Source organism: Perognathus longimembris, chromosome 13 (genome assembly GCF_023159225.1).
Source record: "Perognathus longimembris pacificus isolate PPM17 chromosome 13, ASM2315922v1, whole genome shotgun sequence".
In the NCBI taxonomy this organism is placed as follows: Eukaryota; Metazoa; Chordata; class Mammalia; order Rodentia; family Heteromyidae; genus Perognathus; species Perognathus longimembris.
In genome coordinates this window covers 11,904,557-11,922,323 of record NC_063173.1, presented here as the reverse complement: position 1 = coordinate 11,922,323, position 17,767 = coordinate 11,904,557, and the positions used below count along the sequence as shown (strand labels likewise).

The following is a 17,767-nucleotide window of genomic DNA, read 5'->3' as shown; positions in this document are numbered from 1 at the left end:
GGACCTTGTTACTTGCATTTTTCATGTTATAAAAGGGCACATTTTGAAAATCGAAAGTATGATGTCATCTATATAAGAAATAATTTATCAGTGTCCTTTCACTTTTTACAATTACATGCTGACCAACAAAGGCCTCATCATTTTAATTGACAGTATCAGAAAGCATTGAATAGTGACAGGGATATGGAGAAACAGTCTTTCACTGATGGCTGGTAAAAATGTGAACTCACACACCATTTTTGGAAAATACACTGCTGAAATCCAAAACATATGACTTGATATAGTAATTCCACTTTTGTGAAAACATCACAGCAAACTGCAATTACCAGGATATAAGACTTCATTCTAAGATGTTTTCTCCAACATTTCTTTTTTTTTTTTTTTGGCCAGTCCTGGGCCTTGGACTCAGGGCCTGAGCACTGTCCCTGGCTTCTTCCCGCTCAAGGCTAGCACTCTGCCACTTGAGCCACAGCGCCGCTTCTGGCCGTTTTCTGTATATGTGGTGCTGGGGAATCGAACCTAGGGCCTCGTGTATCCGAGGCAGGCACTCTTGCCACTAGGCTATATCCCCAGCCCCAGTCTCCAACATTTCTTGTAGGGGCAAAAGTCTGAACATGACCACCTATCTTTTCATCAATGTGGGGATGTTTGAAGTATGATATATCCATATTGTAAATGAATACAACCCATTAAGATGAGTACAGAATAGAAAGCCTAGAAATAAATACACACAAACAGTGTTAAATGGTGGTAAGAATCTTTCAATGGGGAAAAAAACTGTTTTCAACAAATGTTAGGAAAATTGGATATTTATATGCAAAAGAATGAAGTTGGAGGGCTGGGAATGCGGCTTAGCAGTAGAATGCTTGCCTTGCATGAATGAAGCCCTGGGTTCAATTCCTCAGTACCAGATATACAGAAAAAGCCAGAAGTGGCACTGTGGCACAAGCCTTGAACAAAAAGAAGCCAGGGACAGTGCTCAGGCCCTGAGTCCAAGCCTCAGTACTGGCCAAAAAAAAGAAATGAAGTTGGAAACTTATCTTACATCATACACAGAAATTAATTGAAATGGATCAAAGACCCTAAACATAAAAGCTAAAACTATTAGCTGGGTGTGGTAGTACACACCTGAAATCTAAGAACCTAGCACTCAGGAGGCTGAAGCAGTAGGATTGTGTGACTGAAGCAGCCTAGGGTACACAGAAAGTTCAAGGTCAGCCTGAGATACATATAGAAACCCTGTCTCAACAACAACCAACTTATAAACCAGTGGATCTCCTAAAATGGGATAGAGGAAAGTGAGGGAAGAGGTGAGACTGTCCTAAATTAGAAATGTGTTCATTACCTGACTTATGAAATGGTAACCTCTCTATATAACACCTTAATAAAAACAATAAAATTATATTAAAAAAGAAAACGGTTTTGAAAAGCTTCAAGAAACTGGACTTGTTAATGATTTCATAGATAGGACACCAGAAGCAAACAAAAGAATCAAACAGATAAACTGTACCACTAAAATAAAAAAATTGTAAACATCAAAGGATGGCAGGATGACAAAGCAACCCACAGAGTGAAAGGAAATATTGAAAATCATGTATCTGATAAGACATTAATATTCAGAATGTCTTTTATTTACTTTATTGCTATTATAAAGGTGATATACAGAAGTACATTTGCTTTCCTACAGTGTCTTCTGTTCTCTCTCTCCCAGTCTCTTCTCACCGTGTCTACCATGATTTGTATAGTTCATTTTTTTTTGGCCAGTCCTGGGGCTGAACTCAGGGCCTGAGCACTGTCCCTGGCTTCTTTTTGCTCAAGGCTAGCACTCTGCAAACTTGAGCCACAGCACCACTTCTGGCCATTTTCTGTATATGTGGTGCTGAGGAATTGAACCTACGGCTTCATGTATACTAGGCAAGTACTCTTGCCACTATGCCATAGTCCCAGCCTCTGTATAGGTCATTTTCATCTATGTCCAATGAGTTCCACTGCTTCACTTTTTCACCCCTTTTCTCTCCAGTCCTGTATTCTCCCTCCAATTTTACCAAAGTTATACACTTGAATATACCAACGTAAGGAAAAGAAGACAGAATCATAAAAAAAACTGAAAAAAGAAAAAAGAAAAGAGAGGTCTCTTGTTTCCATGTCTTGGAGCTGGTTTTGATATGTATATTACTTTATATAAATATGATGAAACACTTAGGCATTGCATCACTGTGTTTCTTTCCTAAGAGTATCCTCTTTTGGTCTCACAATATTCAAAATATTTAAAGGAATTACTTATGTAATTGTAACCCCTTTGTACATCACCTTTGTTGGTGTTGTTTTGTTTTATGCTAGTCCTAGGGCTTGGACTCAGGCCTGAGCACTGTCCCTGGCTTCTTTTTGCTCAAGGTTATTAGTACACTGCCTCTTGAGCCACAGCGCCACTTCTGGCTTTTTCTGTGTCTGTGGTGCTGAGGAATCGAACCCAGGGCTTCATGCATGCTAGGCAAGCCATCTACCACTAGGACACATTCCCTGTCCTGTACCTCACCTTTATAATAACAATAAAAAATAATTAGAGGCTGGGTACTGATGGCTTATGCCTGTAATCCTAGCTACTCAGGAGGCTAAGATCTGAAGACTGTGGTCAAAGATAGCCTGAGCAGGCAGTCTGTGAGCCCCTTATCTCCAATTAACCACCAGAAAACTGGTGGCTCAAAGTGTAGAGCACAAGCCTTGAGCAAAAGAGCTAGGTCAGCACCTAGGTCCTGAGTTCAAGCCCCACAATTGACAACAAACAAACAAAATAAAACAAAACAAAAACCACCAAAACAATTAGATTAAAACTCAACAATAAAAGACAATAATTAAAACAGAGAAAGAACTTGAATAGATACTTCTCCAAAGAAGATATATAAATGTTGAAAAGGCACAGGAAAAGGGATTCAAAATTGTTCATTATTAGGAAAACACAAATCAAAACTACAATTAGATACAATTTCCCACTCATTCAGATGGGTATTAATTTATTAAAAAAACACCAGAAAATAGCAGGTTATTTATGAGATGTAGACAAACATTAGTATAGTGTTATTTATTTATAGTAGCCATTGGTTGTACAAAGAGGTTTTCACTGTAATAGTCCCATAAATATATGCAATGTATTCTATTAACCTCACTCTCTTTCCCTTGTCCTACTCTCCTCTTAAAACAATTTTTTTTTTTTTTTTTTTTTTTTTTGGCCAGTCCTGGGCTTGGACTCAGGGCCTAAGCACTGTCCCTGCCTGGCTTCTTTTTGCTCAAGGCTAGCACTCTGCCACTTGAGTCACAGCGCCACTTCTGGCCATTTTCTGTATATGTGGTGCTGGGGAATTGAACCCAGGGCCTCATGTATATGAGGCAGGCACTCTTGCCACTAGGCCATATCCCCAGCCCTCCTCTTAAAACAATTTCAAAAGGTTTCATCTTTCTATTTTCAGTCTGGTATTTTCTTAAGAATTAAACAAATATTTCTGAAATTCCACTGAGTTATTTTCCTAAAAGAACTGAAAGCATGGTCTCTAACTGGTATAAACCAATGTTTGTCACAGTAGCATCACTCCAAAAGCCAAAGGAGGGAAATACCAGAAGTGCCCACTGACAGATGAGTGTAGGACAATGTATAACTGTAACCACTCTATACATAATCTTCACAACAACAATGAAAAAATAGTATATATATACATATATATATGTAATGGAACATTATCTAGTCCTAAAAAAGAAGGAAGTTCTGACGTGTCATCATACAGATAAACTGGGCATTATACTAAGTGAAATAACCAGTCATAAAAATGTAACACTATGATTTCACCTATGTAAGATATCTAGAATAGTCAACCTCATAGAACCAAAGTAAAACGGGAATTTTCAGGAGCTAAAGGTGTGAAATTATTTAACAGGTACAGGGTTTTAACTTTTTCTTTTTGGAGGCAGTGTTGTTCATTCAGTCATAGTCGAGGCTGTCTTTTTGTTTGTTTTTGCCAGTCCTGGGCCTTGAATTCAGGGCCTGAGCACTGTCCTTGGCCTCCTTTTGCTCAAGGCTAGCACTCTGCCACTTGGGCCACAGCGCCACTTCTGGCCATTTTCTGTATATGCGGTGCTGGGGAATTGAACCCAGGGCTTCATATATACAAGGCAAGCTCTCTTGCCACTAGGCCATCTTCCCAGCCCTCCAGGCTTGTCTTGAACACTCAATCCTCCCACCTCAGCTTCCCAAGTGCTGGAGTTCCAGGTGTGAGCCACCACTGTAGGCTTGAGTTTTACTCTTTTTTTTTTTTGAGGGGGTCACCCTCTGTATACTGTATGAAAACTATGAAATGTACACAGTGTTTACTTTTGGGAATTCACAATCCAGAGTGAAGGCTTCTAAACAAATGCCAAGTGCAGAGGGCCAGTAGAGGCAGGTGAGAAACTAGGGAGAAGGGCCAGATGGCTTGGTTACACTTTTAGTCAAGAAAATGGAGGCTCTCCTGAATAGCTAGCACTGTTTTAAGGGTGATTCTCCTCTTCTGTTTTTTCCTACCATATATATTGCTTCTACTAACAAGTCCCTGAAACATTTCCATTTATAACTTACTGAAAATTCTTCATAGCTGAGTAAGATAATCTTATGCCTCATTTACAAACTATTCATCTATGGTTAGTCTGATCAGTGGCTATATAGTTTCTAATCTAGATTTTTTTTTCTGTCAAGGAGCTTGAACTCTGGGCCTGGGCTCTGTCCCTGAGCTCTTCAGATCAAGGCTAGTGTTCTACCACTTAGAGCCACAGTGCCACTTCTAGTTTTCTGGTGGTTAATTGGAGATAAGAGTCTCATGGACTTTCCTGATGGGGCTGGCTTTGATCTGCAATCCTCAGATCTCTGCCTCCTGAGTAGCTAGGATTACAGGTGTGAGCCACCAGTGCCTGGCTTCAAATCTAGATTTCTTAAATGTCTGACTGATGAGTTTATTATTTTTTCAATAGAATGCTGTATCATGTGAAAGATAAAGGTCACACTCTAGAAACTTCCACAAACGATCTTTAAACATAGTTTCATATAGTTAGGCACTGTTTTCAGATTCTAGGAAAGATTATAAGCCTTTAAAAATAATGGCATCATAAAAGAAAATAAGAAAACAAAATAGTGATACATTAAAAAAAAACTGTGGGTGCAGCAGGTTTCCAAAAACACATATGGAATGTTAACGACTATTGGGTTTTGGCACTGTGAATCAGCCCAAAACATTTTATCTTGGCAATCCAGCCTGATACTAAACATTCCTTCCTTTCTCTATTTTGAGTTTATTATTTGATCTTCATGGAAGGACTGAAAAGCTGCCATGACAGCAGCAGGATCATTGCTATATACTTCTGCACTGTTCCAGCAGCTTTTCACAGCATGGCATCTCAGGGTAATCTCTTCTGTTCCCTTTTCTAGCGTCTTAATGTTTTCTTAACCCAGCATTTTTTTTTTTTTTTGGCCAGTCCTGGGCCTTGGACTCAGGGCCTGAGCACTGTCCCTGGCTTCTTCTTCCCGCTCAAGGCTAGCACTCCGCCACTTGAGCCACAGCGCCGCTTCTGGCCGTTTTCTGTATATGTGGTGCTGGGGAATCGAACCTAGGGCTTCGTGTATCCGAGGCAGGCACTCTTGCCACTAGGCTATATCCCCAGCCCCTTAACCCAGCATTTTTAAAAGCACATTCTTCCTCTCATATCTTAACAACTGCTCTCAATCCTTTTTCTCCCTGTCACTTGCCAGAACAGAACTTCAATCATAACAATTCTTCCTAGCTGTACTAACATTTTTCCTTCCTTACATGTGGTAAAATTCTTACTCTTATTGCAAGGGCAGTAAGAAGACTTTTTCAGCCAGTTGCAGTAGCTATCTTCATGTATCCAGCAAAATCTCCTCTGACAGATATCATTACTGTGAGTGTCGCAAGAAGGAGCAGAGGGCCTGGAATCTGGCAGATATGGTGTGTATGCTGACTATGCCAAGTACTTGTGTGAGCCTGGGAAACTTCTCAACTCCAACCATGTCACCTTTCTAATGAAGATAATAACTTCTTCACAGGGTTATCATAAGGCTTAGTGAAACAAAATATTTTAAACCCCAAACACATACTTGATGCAAAGGAGACAATAAATCATAAGCATGCCTTTCTCTTCATGAGGCAGAGAGAATCTAAATAAAAGACTCTAATACCCAATAAAAACGAAGACATCTGCTTATAGAATCTTGACTGCACAGAACACCTGAACTCTACCTGGCCAGAGAACTGACCACTGTTAACCTCATTCCATTTACAATATAAGAGTTTCTGCTTCCAAGCAAGATGGAGCAGTAGGGACCAGATTTGAACTTCCTACCAGAAACAATGGAAAGAAAACTTCAAGGGCTGAGGATATGGCCTAGTGGCAAGAGTGCTTGCCCCGTATACATGAGGCCCTGGGTTTAATTCCCTAGCACCACATATATAGAAAATGGCCAGAAGTGGCGCTGTGACTCAAGTGGCAGAGTGCTAGCCTTGAGCAAAAAGAAGCCAGGGACAGTGCTCAGGCCCTGAGTCCAAGCCCCAGGACTGTCCAAAAAAACCAAACCAAAACAAAACAAAACAAAAAAAACGAAATTACAAAGCAAATTAGAAAATCAAACCAGGGCTTTGTATACACTAGGCAAGTGCTCTGCCATTGAGCTACACCACTAGTGTTTCGTTTTTTCAAGACAAGACCTTAGTATGTAGCTCAGACTGGCCCTGAATTCTTTCAATCCTCCTGTAGCAGCCTCCTGAGTCCTGGAATTATAGGCATGTACCACCAAAAGAATAGTCTCAACTGTATTTTTATAGATTAGTAATGAAGAACAGAAATTGAAATTTTAAGAAATCAGCATCAATAACTATGAAGCAGAGAAAGTCTGACAAATTTATTTATATCAGTGTCATATTATTTCCCTTTCAGTTCCTTCTGTTATCTCCTCCTCCTCCTCCTCCTCTTTGGCAGTTCTGGTGCTTGAATTCAGGGCCTGAGCACTGTCCCTGGCTTATTTTTGCTCAAGGCTAGCACTCTACCTATTTGAGCCACAGCACCACGTCTGGCCTTTTCTATTTATGTGGTGCTGAGGAATCGAACCCAGGGCTTTGTGCATGTGTGGCAAGCACTGTACCATTAAGCCACATTCCCAGCCCCATGTGCAACTTTTTTTTTTTGCCAGTCCTGGGGCTTGGACTCAGGGCCTGAGCACTGTCCCTGGCTTCTTTTTGCTCAAAGCTAGCACTCTGCCACTTGAGCCACAGCGCCACTTCTGGCCATTTTCTATATATGAGGTGCTGGGGAATCGAACCCAGGGCTTCATGTAAACCAGGCAAGCACTCTTTGCCACTAGGCCATATTCCCAGCCCCATGTGCAACTTCTTATAGCTTAAAAACAACATTGGAGATATTGTACATTTTGCAGGGATAATCTATTATTTCAATAATTTATAATAAACTCATTATAAAAACCCATTTTTTCTTTTCATTGGGATTAGCTCAAACCAAAAAACTTATTTTCATACTTCAAGATCAAACCACACTACACTGTTAGGAAGTAAAGAGTCGGCTGAGAACAAAACTGGTATATTTTAATTTGGTTAAAAATACTGCATCTTGGGGCTAGGAATATGGCTTAGTGGTTAAGTGCTTGCCTTGCACGCATGAAGCCCTGGGTTTGATTCCTCAGCACCACACAAACAGAAAAGGCCAGAAGTGATGCTGGCCTTGGAACATGAGATCCTCCTGCCTCGGCCTTTCAAGTGTTAGGATTACAGATGTAAACCCCACAAAACCATCACAACTTATCTCTACACAATTCTTCAAATGCTCTAAGGAAAATCCTACAATAAAGCCAAATGTCAATGTGCCTTTGGATAACAGCTGGGGGAAGTGGCTTAAGATAGCAAAGTCATGTAGACAGTGTCAGCTGTAGCCAGAAAATCTAAGAAAAATGAAATAGATAGAGTAAAACTAAACCATTTTCAAACAAAGGTTTACAGATCCCATTAACTTTACTTCTGGGAATCTACATTACCAAAAAAAAATTCTATATGGAAAAAAGAAATCATTTCTTGGTATCCAAGGAAGAAGGGCTCCAGGAGTAGCACTTGTGGATACCACAATCCACAGATGCTCAAATCTCTTAAATAAAATAGTGTAGTATTTAAATATAACCCATGTGCAACCTGTCATATACTTTAAATCATCCATAGATTACTTATATTATCTAATGTAATGTAAATGCCATGCAAATAGTTATTATACAGTATTGTTTAGGAAATACTACTAAGAGAACAAAGTCTGTAGATATATTCAATAAAGGTGTTAATTTTTTCCCCAAATCTTGTTGCTCTGTTATTGGTTCAATCCACAAATGCACAAGGACTGGTTGTATGTATTAAAATGTTTTATACATTATTTAGAATATTGAAAATCTGGTAGCAATCTAAATATCCAGTGAATAATAGAAAAATTAGTCAATTCTGAAATACCTTTCTAATATAATACTAAGCAGACACTAAAGTGATAATTATGAAGATCATCTAGCAATGAAGAACTTTAGATTGAAAAAATGTACAAATTTAACTTAATTTTATGTATGTCTAAAAAAGAACAGTAAAATGAGGAGTACCTATTAAAATGTTTGCAGGCATATATATATGCATACATATATTTAAAATAGTGAAGAAATATTATCTATAGAGGAGCTGATTATTTGCTTTTCTAAAGTATTTAAAAAATTTCTGTAATACTAGTTATATAGCTTTTCTCTATTTTTATAATTTAGCTTTTTTCTATTATAAGATTAATATAATTTCAAAAATTAGGTTGAAAACTATATATAGGTTTTGAGTAAGAAACAGCAGGAGAGTAGGAGAAAAGACTGAGGGGGTCATTGGCAGCAATCCAATCCTAGAAGCTTCATGTAGGCTCCAGTTACCTTCAACTAAATATCAGCATCATTGGACTGCTCTCCTTTTAGATTGCATTGCTACATCCTGGGGTTCTTTTAATTTATTTTCTTCTCATCCTATATTCTGTACCATGGCATGAGAAAGAAGACAAAGAGTTCACACCCAAGTATAGTTTCTTCCTTATTCTATAAGGTAAATAGATTACATACTTTTAAAACATGTATCTTCCATAAAACACTTTTTAGTTTATTCTGTTAATGTCAAACAGTAGTATTAATCATGTTTTCCAGATGACTAGTGCTTTTGTTGGCAGCTATAATGGAAGAAAATATTTGGTTGCCAGAATGTGTTATTTTTGCTTCGTGTTCCTCAGCCAGTTAGCTGTCAGAATAAAAAGATACAATCCTCTCTAAAAATTATTTCAATGTTAGTTAAAAGCAGGTTAAGCCACTACTGGGGCTTAATTAAGATATTTTTACATTACTCTCTCTTTTATTCATATTATTGGTATATCTCCCACAAAATAACCCCTCCCCCCCCCCTCTCTCTCTCTTTTTTTTTTGCCAATCCTGGGCCTTGGGGCAGACCTTGGGTCTGGGCGCTGTCCCTAAGCTCCTTTTGCTCAGCACTCTATCACTAGAGCTACAGCACCACTTCTGGCTTTTTCTGAGATTAACTGGAGATAAGAGTCTTACAGACTTTCCTATGGTGGAGCTGGCTTTGAACCACAATAGTCAGATTTTGGCCTTCTAAGTACCTAGGATTTCAGGGGTGAGTCACCAGTGCCTGGCTAAAATATTCCTCTTATCTGAACAAAGGTCTCCATTAAGATTAGCTGCAAGAAGAGAAACATGGGATAAGACTCCAAGCCCCCTCTCAGAGAGAGAGATGTCTCCAGATAAGCTGGTGTCTATAGGCCACTAGAAAAGTTAATTCTGGAAGATCTTTCTAGTATAATACTATACAGACACTAAGAGGATGACTATAAAGGACATCCAGTGATGAGGAATGTTAGATTAGGGAGAAAAAACCCAAATTCCTTCATTTATACTCAGGAACCCTTTTCTTCTAGATCTCTTGCTAAAATTCCTCACAAACTACCTCAACTGACATTTTCTTCATGAGCCAAATTTCTTCTCTAGTTTTCTCCCTTTCTTTTCTCCTCCTCTCCCATCCCTTCTTTTCCTTTTTTGGTGGTATTAGGAGGCTGAACTCACGTCTCACATGTAGGAAGGTGTTCTACCACCTGAGCTACTCTTCCAATCCTTTTTATGTTGGTTATTTTTTGGAATCGGTTAGCTCCGACTGCAAACTTTCTATTTATGCTTTCCCCTGTCACTGGAATGACAAAGGGTGCATTACCATATCCAGCCATTGGCTGAACTTTTTCTTTTTTGGGTGGGGGGAGCTAGGCTGACCTTGAACCACAATTCCCTGAGCTTTGCCTACCAAGTAGCTAGGATTGCAGGCTAAATTAAAGCTACCATAACCAGCTGACACTGAGAGTTTCTGAAAATACATCATAGAATGAGGAGATCTTGGGGTTGGGGAGGATTTTAAAGTAATTTAGTGTAACATTTTCAAAGAAATCTAGAAAGAAGTGACTTTTTTCCAAGCTCTGCTGGAAGAGTGAGAAGTGAACAATTTTGAGTTTGCCACACAATGGCCCAGTTATACACTTCTAAATATCAATAAGATCTATAAAGGTCTGTCTGTTCTCCCAGTTCGTAAAGTTTAAGGAGACCAGCTTGTAAACTTTAAGGAGAAAGACTAATCCTTGTTCATCTGTGATCTGTCCAGAATCATATTAAGTGAAGTGAGCCAGACCCAAAGAAACATGAACTCTATGGTTTCCCTCATAGGGAATAATTAGTACATCTCTATGACAGACATAGCAGAAGATCATCATAATAATATGCCCCTATGAACACATAGATAATGCTAAGCGAAATGAACTCCATGTTATGGAAATAAGTGGTATATCATTGTTGTAATTAATTTTAACATACCATGTGAAACGGCACCTTTTTTTTCTCTCTCATATTCCCTTCCTGTGGTTTTACTCCTGCTATTACTGTAACTGATCTTAGTACCCTGGATGCTGTATAGATGTGTATTGGAATCAGGGAAGGGAAAGGGAACAACAAAATTGAGAAACAAAGGATAAAAAGACAAACCATTGCAATAGTAATACTTACAAAACCAATTGATATATTGGTGTAAACCAACTGCACAACTCATGGGGGGGGGAAGGGAACTGGGGAGGGAGAGACTGGGGGGGGGGAGAAATGAGGGAGGAGGTAACAAGTTGGATAAGAAATGTACTTGCCTTACATATGAAACTGTAACCACTCTGTACTTCACCTTGACAATAAAGAAGAGGACAGGTGTCACCTGTCTACTCAGGTGATTTAGTCAGAAATCCAGCCCAAGAACAATCATGGGTTTAGGTACAAATAGGGTAAGTTCTTCTAAATACAAAGTCAAGTGGATAGGGTATGTGTGTATGTGTGTGTGCGCGCATGCACGTGCTCATGTGAGCGTGTTTTCCCTAGCGGGTAGTTTATAGTGAATAAAAATAAATCTTCAATTGTTTTTCCTTCAAATGTACAACCACACACAATCATTAAGTGTGTAAGTACATTTCCACTAGAAAATCAGAATCCTGTGTACAAAAAAATTCACAAGTTCCCAGAATGCTTTAAAACTCTGTCCAGGGGCTGGGGATATGGCCTAGTGGCAAGAGTGCTTGCCTCGTATACATGAGGCCCTGGGTTCAATTCCCCAGCACCACATATACAGAAAACTGCCAGAAGTGGCGCTGTGGCTCAAGTGGTAGAGTGCTAGCCTTGAGCAAAAAGAAGCCAGGGACAGTGCTCAGGCCCTGAGTCCAAGCCCCAGGACTGGCCAAAAAAACAAAACAAAACAAAACAAAAACTCTGTCCATTTCTCTAGCAAGGATGCCTTATATCTGAAGGTCACAAACATTAAAGAGGCACTATAAATAAATTTTAGCTTTTAGTTTACCACTTTTCTATTCTTCCATCCATACATTCATTTCTTCTCTCAATAAATATTTACCTACTTGGCACCAGGCACTTTTGTATGCAGAGCAGTAAACAAGGAAGACAATCAACAAAAGAAAACTAAGCAAAGAAACACACACTGGTAAAGAAAATAAACAAGAAAGTGGTAAGTGGGAGAAAATGAGGGAGGGGGTAACAATGTTTAAAAAGAAATGTAGCACTACCTTACTTTGTTAACTATAACCCCCCCATCATACCTTTACAATAAATAAATTTTAAAAAAGAACAAAAAAGAAACAAGATGACCAAGAGTAATAGTAGGGGAGATGACAATAGGAGTTACTGACTAGAAGGAATCACATCCCCACCTGTGTAATATCAAGGAAATCATTGTTTTTTTTGGAACTCAGATCTCTAGCATGAGAAACAAAGGTTGAGCTGGAAGTTACAGAGTGGAAAAAGCTGAGGTATGAAATCAAGCTAGGGCCCTGGTATTATCTGTCAAACCCTATCTGTACTGGCACACCCAGTGACAGGAATGAGAGAACCCTTGGGGACTGAAATTGACTTTAGAGTGGATCCACACACTAGTAAAACATGTATTATAACTCTCTACATGCTTTATTTTTTATTTTTGCTAGAGAAGACCTCTGAGAACTTCAGAGACACTCTATTAAGTTTCCTATTGTACTGTTTCTATTCTATTATTTGCTTTATGAATACTGAGTTTGGCAGGCATTGGTAATTCATTTAGTAATAGTCATTCTTTACTGCACATTAAAACACCCCAACTAAGTTTAAAATACCCTGTACTAAGTTTAAATCAAGCCACAGACTAAAGAAAACAAAAAAAACAAAACAACAAACCCAAACCATTAGCAAACATTATCTTTTAAATTTTGGTTTGTTTTGCTTTTGTTGCCAGTCCTGGGGCGTGGACTCAGGGCCTGAGCACTGTCCCTGGCTTCTTTTTGCTCAAGGCTAGCACTCTACCTCTAGAGCCACAGTGCCAATTCTGGCTTTTTTTCTATATATGTGGTGCTGAGGAATCGAACCCAGGGCTTCATCTCATATATATGAGATGAGCACTTTACCACTAGGCCATATTCCCAGCTCCATCTTTTAAATTTTGGCTAAGTTTAGCTACAGCATCAGACAACAGTGAAAGTCAACGAGCCTTCTGTGTATGAGAAAAACAACTCTACCGAGTGTAAAGTGCCATTGCTGGTTGCTGCAGGAGGACGAGCCCACCGCTCATTTTCTAGTTCTTCCATTACTTGGTTCATGGCACTCTTTAGCCATGTGTCCACAGACACACCGATCTGCTTTAACAGGTCCAGCCGGGCTTCAGCTTTCAACTTAATTATCTAAGAAAACAGAGAAACTGGTCAGAAAATCAATCAATCACATTAAGTTATCCCCTACTTATTTTTTTCTTAAATTCATTTATTAATTAAACAGAAATTTTTTGATAAGGTGTTGTGCAAAAAGGGTACAGTTACATAGTAGGGCAGTGTGTACATTTCTTGTGATATCTTACACCCTGTTTTTCTTTCCCTTCCCTAGGTCAGGCAGACATATATACAATACCCAATGTACCAAGAACATATACAGTAGTCACGTGGCCTACGCCGAAGAAAATTCGCCTAGGACTTTAAATGCAATGTCGACATTTGACAATACGTCGACAGTAGTCTTATATGAATGTACATACATAGCTTTTGAGCTATTGTATTCCACTAAGAGGTCAATTTTTGACCTTTATATGTTGAATAGTTGTTTGGTTTTAGTTACATAATGTTGGGTCGCTGACCCAATCCTGTTATCCCCTACTTATTAACAATCTTGGTATTTACTAGAAAATCTTAGAAGCAATTGTTCACCTGCAGAGAGGACAGGTAGGTACACAAAAATAGGAATAAAAAAAAAAAAAGAACTGGGGCTGGGAATATGGCCTAGTGGTAAAGTGTTCGCCTCGTATACATGAAGCCTTGGGTTTGACTCCTCAGCACCACATATACAGAAAAAGGCCAGAGGTGGCACTGTGGCTCAAGTGGCAGAGTGCTAGCCTTGAGCAAAAAGAAGCCAGGGACAGTGCTCAGGCCCTGAGTTCAAGACCCAGGACTGGCAAAAACAAACAAACAAAAAGAACAGGAATATGGACCATGTGATTGTGGCATACAGGTGTGTGTGTGTATATCTGTCTGTCTTACTTATGGGCTGCTGGAGGTTGAGCTGGAGTCCTTCTGCATGGCAACTATGTCCTCTGTTATTAAGCTATCCACACTGCCCATGGGCATACTTGGGTCTTGACAAGAGCAAAGTATAAGACGCGACATCAAACATAACGGATGAAAGGGCAGAGGTTAGTGTGCTTTATTTTCCTGTTAATAAGGTTATGCCTCCGAACATCCTGAGATCCAGCATTTTCAGTAGCCCATTTTAACCCAAGTGGGTTAAACTCAGAGGTTTTTCTTCTTATTTATGAAATGTATCCTTTAGTCTGAATAACCTTGTTTTTTTTTTTGTTTGTTTGTTTTGTTGTTGTTGCCAGTCCTGGGGCTTGGACTCAGGGCCTGAGCACTGTTCCTGGCTTCTTTTTGCTCAAGGCTAGCAACTCTACCTCTTGAGCCACAGCGCCACTTCCGGCTTTTTTCTATATATGTGGTGCTGAGGAATCGAACCCAGGGCTTCATGTATACAAGGCAAGCACTTTACCACTAGGCCATATTCCCAGCCCTAGTCTGAATAACCTTATCTTGTCACTCCCGTACTTAAAAACGTCGACAGCCCAGAGCTGATGGCTCATATCTGTAATCCTAGCTACTCAGGAGGTATAGGAGGGCTTCTCCACATCCTGGCACATGTGTAACTGTCCTTGAATATCTAACTACAAGTGGTTTGATGCTACCCAATTCATGAAACACTTGTTCAGATAAACTCTGTGTTTAAGTTTAAGTTAAGAGTGGTCCAGGGCTGGGGATATGGCCTAGTGGCAAGAGTGCTTGCCTCGTATACATGAGGCCCTGGGTTCAATTCCCCAGCACCACATATACAGAAAACTGCCAGAAGGGGCGCTGTGGCTCAAGTGGCAGAGTGCTAGCCTTGAGCAAAAAGAAGCCAGGGACAGTGCTCAGGCCCTGAGTCCAAGCCCCAGGACTGGCAAAAAAAAAAAAAAAAAAAAAAAAGAGTGGTCCAGCTCCATTCTTTCATATATGGCCAATTGGTCCAAAAACATTTGAGAATACATTTTAAAGCAATGAAATATTTTTGTTTTTAATTTAACCAACAAGATTAGGAATTAAAATTGCTTTTATTTAACTGAAGCAAAGAAATTACAAAAAAAAAAAAGCCGGGAGAATTTAGTATATTCTCTTTGTCAACAGTAGCTAGCCTTGTTTACTTAAAATCTAGTTTTGTCAGTACTTTACAATGCAAAACAACTGATGAACATGGTATTTGCAAACAAGAACTGCTTGCTTGCTGCTGGAGAAAAATCCCACACATTCTGGTGTTATGAAAATGATCTTGTGTTGTGGGTGTAGTGTGGGAAGAACTCAATTTGGTTTGTTTTCCTCAAAAATCTTCAACAGTACAATTTCTAGTGTTTACAAATAAAAAAAAATTTCTTTTGAGAAGCACCTAGGAGTTTAGTAAGCACAACTCTGGATATGTCTATGAGGATGTTTCCAGGGATCCTAACTAAGAATCCTAGGAAGACTTACAGAAAGGAAGTGGCACCATCCATTAGGCTGGGAGACAGGATAGAATAAAAGTGGGAGAGGATAAGCCAGATGCTAATGGCTCAGACCTATAATTACAGCTAGAAGCCAACCTGGGTAGACAACTCCATGAGACTGTTACCACCAAAAAAGTCAGCAAAGGCATGGCTCAAGTGATAAACTGACAGCCAGGTGAAAAAAGCTGAGCAAGAAAGAGGTCTGAGGTTCATCTATTGTAACTTTTTTCCTCTCTCTCTCTCTCTCTCTCTCTCTCTTCTTGTGCTGGTCCTAGAGCTAGACAGAATTTGGTCTAGGCACTGTCCCTGAGCTTCCTTTTTTGCTTGTGTTCTGCCACTGAGCTACAGCTCCATTTCTGGCTTTTTCTGAGTTCATTAGAATTAAGAGTCTCATGAACTTTCCTTTGAACCAAGGTCTTCAAGGTCTCAGCATCCTGGGTAGCTAGGATTGCAGGTGTGAACCAGCAGTGCCTGGCTGAAACTGCTGAGCTAAAATAAGTCTTTTCTCCCTTCAGTTCTTTTTGCTAAGGCTTTCTGTCACAGCAGTGAAAGTCTAACTAATACAACTTAGGCTAGGAGACCAGATGGAATAAAATGGGGAGAGGATAAGCCAGATGGAGATAAGAATCTCACAAATTTTTCTGCCTGGGGTGGCTTTGAACTAAGATCCTCAGATCCCAAGCCTACTGCTAGAATTATAGGTGTAAGCCACCAGCACCTGGCTTGATGGCATTCCCAATACTATTTAACCTAATCATTTTTGGAACCTTTAAGAGACAGATCCTTAAAAATAATATTTTATAAATCCATACCTTGGTGTACTAATACAGTTACCTTAATTTTAGTAGAAAATTTAACATAAGTACATTCAAGTGTCAAGCCAGTTGACTGTATGAATTTTCTGATAGTTTTAAAGTCTATAAATCTAATTTGAGTTTATTTGCCATAGAAATATCATTTCTCTAAGGACAAAAACTGCATCTAGTGTAACTATACTACTTAGGGCACATACTTTAATAGGAAATCAATAATGGTAGGTAATATTTTCCAGTTAATATTTGGTAACTTAAAACAATTTAAAATTTTTGGGTAGTACTAAGGTTTAAACTCAGGATCTTCTGCTTGTTAGGTAGGCAAGTCTAGCATTTGAGTATACTTCCAAACCCTTTTTGCTCTAGTTGTTTTTCCAACAGAGCCTTTCTCCTTTGCTTGAGCCAGTGTAGGCAGTGTAGACATACTTCATATTGCATTTTATGGGTTGAGATGGGGACTCTCATAAACATTTTGCCAAGTAGCTGGGGTTATAGGTATGGCTTCCATGCTCAGTTAATTTTTTTTCTTTTTTTGTACAGTACTAAGTTTGAACTTAGGGCCTTGTACTTACTTCATGAGCACTGTACCTCATGAGCCATACCTCTAGTTCCAAACAACTTTTTTATATATACTAGAAATGGTATGATTATGCTACTCTCATTTGATCTACAAAAGGATACAAGTCACAAAAGTTCTGTAGGTAGCTATCACAAACTCCACAGATGAATGGTTTTAACAAGGTCATACCAATTGTGGAAAATTTTAGTATGCAGTATTCATGGTCCCAATGATTATGCCTCCTGATATTCATGCAGTCCTTCCCCTCACCCATTCTGGGCTTCTTTGATTTGGTGTGGCCAATGGGATGTTAGTTTAAAGGAAGCAGAGGCTCTATGAGTACTACTGGTAACTGACTTTTTTTGGTGTGCTAGACTTGGGACTTGAACTAGGCCTGGGTGCTGTCCCTAGCTTGAGTCACAGCCCTATCTCTGGCTTTTTGGTGGTTAACTAGAGATAAGAATCTCACAAGTTTTCCTGCCTGGACTGGCTTTGAACTAAGCTCCTCAGATCCCAGGCCTACTGAATAGCTAGAATTACAGGTGTAAACCACCAGCCCCTGGCTTAGTAAATGACTGCTACCAACATGGGGAAACCAAGTTTAACCTATACGGGAGTGAAAAATCCATGGGGAAAAGGTCTAGTTCTCTATGCTAAATCTAGTCCTTCGGCAA

General features: G+C 39.4%; 1 protein-coding gene across 3 annotated transcripts in view; it reads right to left on the bottom strand.

The window, feature by feature from the left end:
* Fchsd2 (FCH and double SH3 domains 2) overlaps positions 1-17,767 on the bottom strand; it is a 189,601-nt gene that overhangs the window by 11,743 nt on the left and 160,091 nt on the right. For all 3 annotated transcript variants that reach the window (XM_048359599.1, XM_048359598.1, XM_048359597.1), the window contains one exon: positions 13,189-13,350. In XM_048359599.1, the coding sequence (XP_048215556.1) occupies positions 13,189-13,350 (162 nt within the window). The remainder of the gene's footprint in view (positions 1-13,188; positions 13,351-17,767) is intronic.